The sequence below is a fragment of the Callorhinchus milii genome, unplaced genomic scaffold, assembly GCF_018977255.1.
Source record: "Callorhinchus milii isolate IMCB2004 unplaced genomic scaffold, IMCB_Cmil_1.0 Scaffold8, whole genome shotgun sequence".
NCBI lineage: Eukaryota > Metazoa > Chordata > Chondrichthyes > Chimaeriformes > Callorhinchidae > Callorhinchus > Callorhinchus milii.
In genome coordinates this window covers 21,187,802-21,198,505 of record NW_024704749.1, presented here as the reverse complement: position 1 = coordinate 21,198,505, position 10,704 = coordinate 21,187,802, and the positions used below count along the sequence as shown (strand labels likewise).

Below are 10,704 nucleotides of genomic sequence, written 5' to 3'. Positions count from 1 at the left end.
CACAAAGTCTCGGCTGACGCTCCAATACAATGCTGCAGGCTGTGCTTCAATGTGGCACCAAATCATTGAATACGATTTGAGAAAATATCATCCAAGTGTGTTTAATACAAAAATACAATCCAGTTGCTGCAGTATTTCTAGCAAAATCATCTAAAACCCTGTAAAACTAGCAGCATAGTCCCAGGTAACTCCAGGTTACACATGAGAGCTACCAATTACCCAGATAGAGCGCTGACACGAACTCTCCCCAGACTCCAGTGAACAGCAGGTTGATGAAGTGGATGTAACTCAGTCCCAATCCATTGCTCAAATGAACAATGTGCTTATGGAGAACGCTTCCAGAAAGGTCAAAATAATTTACTTGAAGAGGATCCTGGCATCAATGGCAATGGCAGGAGGTGCCCGGCTGCAGGGCATTCTTCGTTCATTTGGTCTCTGCCTCCATCGTAAACCCTGACCACAGCCCACTGCAGCTCCTCAATCCACAGGTCAGGCTCCTTCCTGCATTACTCAGTTTGTGGGGTAAACATTGCAGCCTCCAGCAGACACGGGATATTACGTGTCTTGGCTTGTAGAGGTGGCTCCGTTGGCACTGACGATCTTCGGCCTCAGCGCGGAGAGGGAGATGAGAATGGCTTCCTATGGGAAATGTGAGAACAGTGTGAACATCCCCGTAGCATAGTGGTTAGAGCACTCTCGCAAGCGAGAGGACCCGGGTTCGATTCCCGGGCAGGGCAAAAACCTTCGGCAAGTTTCCTTATTCCACATGCCTGTTTATCTACCAGTAAGTAGGAACCCAGTTGTTAGGTGATTGGCAGATCGCTTTCTGGGGGTAATAATCCCTCCAAAAATATAAAGGGCTAAATCAAATGCAAGGCTTATTATTATTATTATGCGTCACTAGCTTGCAAGAGATCTTAAAAGCTCTGTCATAATACTTTGTCATATCCCCGTACAGAGACACAAGAGCTGAGGGGATGGATGAAAAGAGGGGACAAACAGGAAGCCACTCATTTTAACCACCTGTCTTTCCGTCTTTCCAGTTACTACAAGGGCCGAATGGCCTACTCCTGCTCCTAATTCTTTTGTTCTTATTTTCTGACAATGCACATGACACATTTCGCACCTGATGTCCACCAGTTGTCTGAAGTTTTGTTCAGTTCTGTAATCTACTCAGCGACAGCAACTACCAAACAGCTGAATCATTCCTACTCAGACACCAGAGTTTGAATCACTGACTTGATGGATATTTGCACAGAACTTCCCCCCCAGGGAACAATTATCATTCTCAGCCAGATTGCCTCAAGGCACAAAGGCAGCAACCCAAAGGGGCCTAAGTGGGTCAAATATTTTCTGAATAGCTGTATGTCTCAATGTGCCTTTCTCGGTGACGGATGGAGCCTGAGAAGCTTTGGTACCTCGGTGCGGATGGTGCGGCTGCCCTGCCCCGGGCACGTGTCCAGGTAATGGTGAAAGAGGAGCTGAGGATCAGCCACCTGGAGATTTGGGTCGAAGTCCACACTGGTCTCCAGGCCCTGCAAGCCTCCGAACACCATCAACATGTGCCTGTGGAAGGGGGGGGGGAAGAGGGGGAGAGAGAGGGGGGGTGGGGGGAGGCGGGAGAGAGAGAGAGAAGGGGGAGCATGTTACTGGATGTTCCATTCCGATTTCAGGCAGGTCCAAACCTTAAGCAATTCTTCCTTGTTCCACACGTATATTGAGCAGTAATTAAGAACCCGGTTGTTAAGTCAATTAAGGCAAGTTTCCTTACTCCAATAATCCCCAAAGAAAAAATAATAATAATTTGGTCACTCAATCCATGACTGTTTGTGGGACACTGCTGAGCGCAATTGGCTGCCGGGTTTCGCCCACAACATATACAGGAATTGGTTACAGGCTAAAGCTGAAGCAGGCACCTGAATGAAGGCAGCGAGGCTTGGTCAATGCTGGATCCTCGCTCTGAGGTCCCGATGGTGAGATCGTATCCCTCCTTGAATGGGCACTCTGTGAACACAGCACCTGCAAACACCAGCTCATGTCAGGGAATTAGAAGATAGTTAGTTTGATTCAGCCCGTGTGACAGAATCCAATGACCCGTCACCGAGTGCGCAAACTTAGTGGACGTATTTAGCGCCGGGGCTACTGTCACTTTTACATAGGAACAGGAGTGAGCTATTCATACCCTTCAGTCTATTCTGCCATTTATAAGTCCAGTTACCAGCCCTTACCCCATATCCTTTAATACCCTGACCTAACAAATATCTATCTATCTGCGTCTTACATTTCCTCATTCCACAAACAGACAGAAAGTTTGGGACCAATTCCTCCCGCCCCCCCAGTTGTCCCTCATTCTGAAATAACAGACCCAGAGGTCAGGAGACAAGAGGGTATTTTTCTGCTAAAGGTTTTGTACCTACGCTATGTATATGTAGACAACAGGACAGTGGGGCTAGGCTGGGGCAGCAGTGATTAGAAACAGAATTTCAGACGCTGAGTATTTCTGGAACTGAATACATAAAAAAAGGATTTCTTCATTCCCCCTTTTTCCCTTGTTTTACGATGTTTGGGGCCAGAGTTAGGAACGTAGAAATGGAAGGAGGCCATTCAGCCCCTCGAGCCTGTTCTGCCATTCGACTAGATCTGTACCCGCCTTTGCCACATGAGTTAAATAATTCTGTAAGAAGGCATTAACATTTTAGCTTTCCAGGGATAATAATCCCTTAAAAAAATTGGGTCACTCAATCCGCGACTGTTTGTGGGACACCGCGGTGCGCAATTGGCTGCCGTGTTTCGCTCACAAAATATACACTTTACAATATATTCTGTGAAGCGCTTTGAGACGTTTCAACGATGTGATAAAGCACTGTATCAAATGCAAGGAATATTATTATTATCCCTTGATACCACGATTGAACAAAAATCTATCAACCTAACCCAAGAGGGATGAAAGACTCACTGAGGCAGGAAGCCAGACGCACGGTGTAGCCCCAGTACAGGCCGGACCTGGTGCGAGGCAAGTGAGGGGCCACCACCGTCCCCTTCTTCACTTTACTGTCTGAAACACACGCGGAAACGGGGGATTATCACTGAAAAGTTAACGCCTGGAAATGCCAATGGCAATGTTGTTAATGTTAATGTCGGTGTCCCAATGTTGTTACTGTCCATTCCACACGCAGTTGTCTCCTGCTCATACAACATTACGTGCGTGTTTCGCAGTCAATCCACTTTACGGGGAATAAAAGAAATAAGAATAATTTTGTCACTCAATCCACGACATGTTTGTGGGACAATTGGCTGCCGCTTTTTTGCCCACATATACAGCCATTTTACTTTACAGTACATCTCGTGAAGCGAGATGACGTGATAAGGTGCTATCAAATGCAAGGATTATTATTATACCTGGGTTTTGGTCCCCGTCTAATTGCACTGTGACCCGAAGTCCTGCCTGAAGCTGTCGGTCAATCCTCACTTCCTGGTTTTAGCAGAAGAACAAAGGATCAGAAATGCCTGCGATGGTTGTGCCATGTCCAAACACGGGAGAGTTTCAGCGAACGAATGTTTCTCGGATCCACCACAGGGAATGCAATTAACTGCCATAATTTCCCTACAGATACACGGTCGCTCCACTTTACTGTATGTTCTGTGAAGTGCTTCGAGACAGCCTCAAAGACCTGATATGGCGCTATATTTGTGGTTGTATATCAAACGCAAGAATTATTATTATTATATTCTGTTTTAGCCACGTGGCGCGAGCTGCAACACCAAACTGCATTTCTATAGCACCTTTCACATCTGGAGGACGACCCAAGACGCTGGGTGCATGCAACCACATTGCCATGCACCAAGATTCTTATGTTACACTCACCTTTTTCATCCCGCAATTGACGAGAGAGCCTTTCCCAGGCTTACTGGGTCGGTCTACCACCACCCCCTCACGGTACTCAGCCGCCTCGTCCAACCGCATGTGGTGGGGGCTGTCCAGGGGGTTCAGGAGGCCTGGAGCAAGCCAACACAGCATACAATTAGGCAGTGCAGCAACGCACACCCGGGAACTCAGCCAAACACACGGATAACCAGCAGACAGTTTCACAGACAGAGGTACAAGAAGACGTAATTACAAAGGAAGCCCGTGGGGATGGATAGGTGATTAACAGTTTCAATTTTCTATCTACAAGGAACAGAAATCAAAGGCATTATTTCTGAATTTGATTACATCTCACGAGAAACGCAGACCTGTCACTGACTGCCACCCAGTGGCCAAAACCGAATGCCGACTGGAATACAAACCAACGCTGAACGGCAATTGTTGAGTCCCCGAAGCCCAGTGGTTAGCGCGCTCGTCTCGATTCCCCGACAGGGCAAAACCTTAATCCACGACTGCTTGTGGGACACTGCTGTGTGCAATTGTCTGTCATGTTTCGCCCACAAAATACACCATCAATCAATACACTTTACAGTCAATTCACTCTACAGTACATTCTGTGAAGCGCTTTGAGACGTCTCAGCTACATGATAAGGCGCTGTATCAAAATGCAAGGATTATTGATATGGGGTATCAGCTGGCAACAGGAACAGATCGCGAGTGTCTCGGGGCAGCTCACCTGCAAACTGAAGGTCGTGGTGCTTTGGGAAGAAGGATTTTCGGAGGTACCTGTTGGCACAATAATTTTAAAAAAGTCACATCAGAAACAAAAGCATCTACGTTTAGAAAACGAGGTTTGTCATCAAAACACCCACGCAGGGCGGGAGAGCCGTGCAGAAAGCCAGTGCCCACCGAGCAGAGGGAGCGGGCAGGTTGGTAAGACACAACGAATCGAGAGAGAGAGAATTAGTTAGTAAAGCTAAACAAATAAAACCAGTCCCAAAGGAGCAGGTGCAAGAGGAAGGACTCACTGGGGACATTCCAGGTACTGCAGGATGCGGGCCAGCTGTACACTGCCGTGGCCTTTCTTCCCGACTCCTCGGAATTCACCTTCCACACTCCTGGGCACAGACACAAACATAAGAGCATAAGAACTTGCTAAGCGAAAGAAGACCAAGGTCCATCCAGTTCGCCTTTCACCATCCTGGCAGTCGTTTGACCTGTCATGTCCCAAACTATATACTGTATCCCGAGATATTATTTTCCAGCAGAAATCTATCGAATTTGTTCTTGAAACAAATGACATTTTCTGTTTCCGGCATCTCCCTAGGGAGCCTGTTCTCCAACTCGCTCACTGAAGTAGGGTTTCTGCAGATTTGTTCTGAATTTACCCCCTCCTTCAATCACAGCCCGTTTCCTCTGGTTCTTTCAAACATCAGCGTTCCCATCAATCCCCGTGGGGTTTCCCCACTCTACCCATCTCCGCATTCCCTGGAGAAACCTGGATCTATCAGTCACACAACTGGTACTCAACGGGATACAATATATTAGGAAATAATGTGTTGGGATACAGTACAGAGTTTGGGACAAGACATGTGCACGCGACATGTGCCTTCTCCTCCCACCAACACCCCACACACTTACTTCACATCTTCACCTTGTTCATCAAAGACCACAATCTCATCAACACAGAACACGGTGCAGGCCCGTGCGATTTGTCCAGCCAGGTACGTCCGTAGCTCTGGAGATTGGGCGTTGTCCAGCACCGATCCCGGCAACGCCACACTCACTGTGTACAGGCGCCCTGGAGGGGAGTAATGACATGCTCAGTGTAAGGAAACGAGCGTGATCGCCTAGCAAACGAAAGGATCTGGGTTTGATTCCCGGGCAGAGCCAAACTTTAGGCAAGATTCCTTACTCCACACGCCTGTTTATCTAGCAGTGAGTAGGATTGACGGATCACTTTTGGTCACTCAATCCACAACTGTTCGTGTGACACTTCTGTGCGCAATTGGCTGCCACGTTTCGCCCGCAAAATAAGCCGTGATCAGCTCACTGAAAGCAACTTCTGCAAGTAAGCTACACAGTATCCACATCCGAGACGTCTCAAAGCGCTTCACGGAATATACTGCAAAGTGAATTGACTGTGTATTTTGTCGGCGAAACCCAGCAGCCAATTGCGCACAGCAGCGTCCCACAAACAGTCGTGGATTAAATGACCAATTTATCACCACCGGAAAAGTGATCCGCCAATCGACTAACAACCGTTTCTCCTACTTACTGTAGGCAAACAGAGGCGTGTGGAGTAAGGAAATCTGCCCAGCGTTTCGCCGGACACCAAACCCAGGTTTCTCGCTTGTGAGACGAGAACTCTTACCACTGAGCTACAGGACTCCAGGACGTGTTACAGGTTTAGCGATTCTACATTAAACCTTCACAACATGCGGGTTACCTTTCTCTTCCTTTGCTTCTTCGAGATCTTTTTGTACCTTCATTTCTTTTAATTTCTGTTTTTCAAGCTTCTTCAGCAAATTCATCTCTTTAAACTGCTTGATCTTCTGCTTCCCTGCAGGGACGGAACCAACAATGCAATCATTGTATCTGCTAGTGTTTACAGACGGACAATGAGCTTAACGGTAGCACCGACACTGCTTGGCTAACCTGGTTGGGAACAGTGAGCTCAAATCGCTATCTAAGCCCTGTTGACGGGCCAGACCGGCCGTGCTGTCACCACATGGCTCAGGAACTGGACTGGAGGCAGACAGAGAGCTGGTTCGATTCCGACATTCCGGGTAAGCTCCACGGAGACCCCGCTTACCCCGTACCCCCCCCTCCCTCCAAGAACGGACGCGAGTTGGTCATTTGAGACAAGAGTGGGTCTGAGCTCCCACTCGGTGGATGGTTGGTACCAAGAACTCCCGGCGAGCGGCCGAGCGGACCGCACGGCTCAGCATTAAATCTGTGAGACCATTGCCACCGACTTCCTGTCCGCAGCTCGGACACGGTGGGTCGGGTGGACATTCTGAGAGGATGGAATCAAATAGGCCAAAGGGAGTTTTTCACCTGCAGAGCGCTGTCACCGGGGATTGAACCCGGAGCGGGAGAGCAACAAACAGGAACAGCCGTAGAGAAATAAACTCACTCTCCGCCCGCGTTTTCTTCCATCCACTCGCGGGTTTCTCATCCTTATCCATACATCAGAGAGGGAAGAAAAGCCATGAAATGTGGAGCTGCCTGACCCGGGGCCTGGTCTCTCCCCCCCCCCCCACCCCCCCCGGCCTCTCTGTCTCTCCCCCACCCCACCCCCCCCGCCTCTCTGTCTCTCTCCCCCCCACCCCCCCCCCCGGCCTCTCTGTCTCTCCCCCACCCCCACCCCCCCGGCCTCTCTGTCTCTCCCCCCCCCCAGGCTCTCTGCCTCCCCCCCCCAGCCTCTCTGTCTCTCCCCCAGCCCCCACCCCCCGGCCTCTCCGTCTCTCCCCCCCCCACCCCCGGCCTCTCTGTCTCTCCCCCCCACCCCGGCCTCTCTGTCTCTCCCCCACCCCCCCGGCCTCTCTGTCTCTCCCCCACCCCCCCCCCCCCCGGCCTCTCTGTCTCTCCCCCCCCCCACCCCCGGCCTCTCTGTCTCTCCCCCCCCCCACCCCCGGCCTCTCTGTCTCTCCCCCCACCCCCCGCCTCTCTGTCTCTCCCCACCCCGCCTCTCTGTCTCTCCCCACCCCCGGCCTCTCTGTCTCTCCCCCACCCCCCCGGCCTCTCTGTCTCTCCCCCACCCCCCCGGCCTCTCTGTCTCCTCCCCACCCCCCCCCCCCGGCCTCTCTGTCTCTCCCCCCCCACCCCCGGCCTCTCTGTCTCTCCCCACCCCCCCCCCCGGCCTCTCTGTCTCTCCCCCACCCCCCCCGCCCCCCCCCCCCGGCCTCTCTGTCTCTCCCCCACCCCCCGGCCTCTCTGTCTCTCCCCCCCCGGCCTCTCTGTCTCTCCCCCCCACCCCCCGGCCTCTCTGTCTCTCTCCCCACCCCCCGGCCTCTCTGTCTCTCCCCCACCCCCCCCCTCCCCCCCACCCCCGGCCTCTCTGTCTCTCCCCACCCCCCGCCTCTCTGTCTCTCCCCCACCCCGCCTCTCTGTCTCTCCCCCCCCCCCCCCGGCCTCTCTGTCTCTCCCCCCCCCCCCCCCGCTCTCTGTCTCTCCCCCACCCCCCCTCCTGTCTCTCCCCCCCCCCCTCTCTGTCTCTCCCCCCCCCTCTGTCTCTCCCCCCCCCCCCCGGCCTCTCTGTCTCTCCCCCCCCCCCCCTCTCTGTCTCTCCCCCCCCCCCCGGCCTCTCTGTCTCTCCCCACCCCCCCCCCCCCCCCGGCCTCTCTGTCTCTCCCCCACCCCCCCTCTCTGTCTCTCCCCCCCCCCCGCCTCTCTGTCTCTCCCCCACCCCACCCTCTCTGTCTCTCCCCACCCCCGCCGGCCTCTCTGTCTCTCCCCCACCCCCCCTCTCTGTCTCTCCCCCCCCCCCTCTCTGTCTCTCCCCCACCCCCCCCCCCCGGCCTCTCTGTCTCTCCCCCACCCCCACCCTCTCTGTCTCTCCCCCACCCCCGGCCTCTCTGTCTCTCCCCCACCCCCCCCGGCCTCTCTGTCTCTCCCCCACCCCCCCCTCTCTGTCTCTCCCCCCCCCCACCCTCTCTGTCTCTCCCCACCCCCCACCCGGCCTCTCTGTCTCTCCCCCACCCCCCTCTCTGCCTCCCCCCCACCCACCCTCTCTGTCCTCCCCCCCACCCTCTCTGTCTCTTCCCCCCCACCCTCCCGGCCTCCTGTCTCTCCCCCCCCACCCTCTCTGCCCCCCCCCCCCGCCTCTCTGTCTCTGTCTCTGTCCCCCCCCCCCTCGCTGTCTGTCTCTCTCCTCTCACCCCATCTCGGGGCCGCTTCCCGCGTGGCTTCTCCGCCATCTTTCCCACCATCGCCACCTTCTCGGCCAATCGGAAGGCTTTCTCCAGCGTCCAATCAATCAGGCGCTTCCCTCAGACAACCAATCAGACGCTTCCCTCAGGCAGCCAATCAGGCGCTTCCCTCAGGCAGCCAATCAGACGCTTCCCTCAGACAGCCAATCAGACGCTTCCCTCAGGCAGCCAATCAGACGCTTCCCTCAGGCAGCCAATCAGGCGCTTCCCTCAGGCAGCCAATCAGGCGCTTCCCTCAAGCAGCCAATCAGACGCTATCCCGACCTTTCCCACAATGGCCACATGTTATGATTAATAATTGTGTGTTCCTGTGGCTCAGTGGTCGGAGCTCTCGGGATCGATCCTCCGGGCGGGTTTCCTCACCCCACACCTCTGTGACCAGGAAGCCCCGCCCGGGCGCTCTTTGTCCATTGGCGGCGGAAATAATTCCTTCCAAAGATAAGAGGAATAAATTGGGTCACTTCAATCCAGGACTGTCGATGGGACGCTGCTGTGCGCGCGATTGGCTGCCGCATTTCACCCACAAAATATACAGTTCATGCACTTTACGGTTGATATTCTGCGAAGCGCTTTGAGGCGTCTCAAAGACGTGATAAGACGCTGTATCAAATGCAAGGATTATTATTATTAGGTTATTAATAATAATGATGTTACTCGTGGTAGCAGTAACCAGGGGCACCAGTGATTTCAGTAATCTCATACTCCTCCCCCACCCTTATAATAACACCCCCTCACCCTCAGGTGGATGTCACTGAGGGTTCGGACTATTTTTCGGTTGATGTGAAAGTTTTTTCATCACTGACACATGTGGTCACGGTCTCAAGAGTTACAGAACTGACATACACATTGCAGCAGTTAATTCTAATACAATAATCTGCTCAGTTTATTAATTTGAAACTAATATACAGAATGAACAAGTCACTCAACAACAAACACAATTCGTTATAGATATTTGAAGCCAGAAGTTTGCTAAACACTGATCAAAAAGAAGTCAGAAACATGTCAGAAAGCTACATCAGTTTGAGGTTTTTTTCTACAGTGCACTGACCAACAACTGAAACGTGGAAGAATGATGATCATTGTGCTTAGAAGTTACTTCATTGTATTCAGTACAAGTGTTTAACTGCATTTAGACTGTCCCGAGGATCAGTGTGTGTAAGTATGAGAGTGTGTGTGAGTGTGAGCGCCATCATTTTCATGGCAGATGATGATCTGTCACCAGGTTCAGTCACATCATCTGTAACGGATGGATGGATTGAGTGAGGAGGCGAAATGCATCTCTGACGGATTGTTTCAGCTCCTCCTCATATCGCTGTTATGGAACAGGGACTAACAGTTCTTTGTGTACAGAAAATGTTTACCTTACAATTAATGTTACTTTTCTGCTCTGACAAATCCACCGAAACACTCCCTTCCTCAACTACCGCCTGCGGTTATGACCTTCACATTATTTGTTTGTTTCATGATGTTACTGACAAACAGGAGGCCGGAGGCACGTTCAATGCTTTCAATTGGTACCAGGAAGTGATCCAGGCGAGTGTCCGGGTCCACAGGTTGGTTTGGCATCACATACGATCTCAGTTCGATTTCTCCGTTGTATTTTTCTAATATGAGAACTTTAAACATGTGTGTGGGGACTGCTATGTTATTCTTCCCAATCACCTGATACTTCACGTACATCTTTCCATCAGATTCTGCCCTGTGATACAAAACAAATAATAACTCCAGTGTTATTACTTTAAGAACAATTATTATAAAAAGCGCTCCAAGATGCTATCCGACATGAATGACGCTCCATTAAACATAAATTGCTGTCTTCAGGCGGCAAGAAGACCCATAGCATACTGGTTAGAGCACTCGCCTCGCAAACAAGAGGACCCGGGTTTGATACCCATACGGGGCAAA

At 52.0% G+C, this 10,704-nt stretch overlaps 2 protein-coding genes across 2 annotated transcripts in view; both read right to left on the bottom strand.

Moving 5' to 3' along the window:
* Nucleotides 1–85: 85 nt before the first annotated feature.
* On the bottom strand, nt 86–8,857 carry spout1 (SPOUT domain containing methyltransferase 1). Its single transcript, XM_042337450.1, has 12 exons — nt 8,749–8,857; nt 7,005–7,047; nt 6,315–6,428; nt 5,507–5,666; nt 4,894–4,983; nt 4,602–4,651; nt 3,866–3,996; nt 3,400–3,472; nt 2,957–3,055; nt 1,917–2,019; nt 1,419–1,566; nt 86–639 (listed from the first exon to the last, which is right to left on the bottom strand). The coding sequence occupies exons 1-12, from the start codon at nt 8,797–8,799 to the stop codon at nt 556–558; spliced, it is 1,146 nt and encodes a 381-aa protein (XP_042193384.1). The 5' UTR covers nt 8,800–8,857; the 3' UTR covers nt 86–555.
* Nucleotides 8,858–9,874: 1,017 nt separating this feature from the next.
* The window catches only part of endog (endonuclease G), a 4,284-nt gene continuing 3,454 nt past the window's right edge, over nt 9,875–10,704 (bottom strand). Inside the window, exon 3 of the mRNA XM_042337451.1 lies at nt 9,875–10,498. Coding sequence (XP_042193385.1) covers nt 10,216–10,498 — 283 coding nt within the window. The 3' untranslated portion in view covers nt 9,875–10,215. The remainder of the gene's footprint in view (nt 10,499–10,704) is intronic.

Bases quoted from the DNA above. Each gene is read 5' to 3' on its own strand.
- spout1 (XM_042337450.1), bottom strand. From the start codon at position 8,799: ATGGTGGGAAAGATGGCGGAGAAGCCACGCGGGAAGCGGCCCCGAGAT. The intron at 3,997-4,601 runs GTGAGCTGCCCC...GGCTTGCTCCAG, and splicing joins CCACGACCTTCAGTTTGCAG to GCCTCCTGAACCCCCTGGAC. The intron at 2,020-2,956 runs GTGAGTCTTTCA...TGGTGTTTGCAG, and splicing joins GCGTCTGGCTTCCTGCCTCA to GTGCTGTGTTCACAGAGTGC.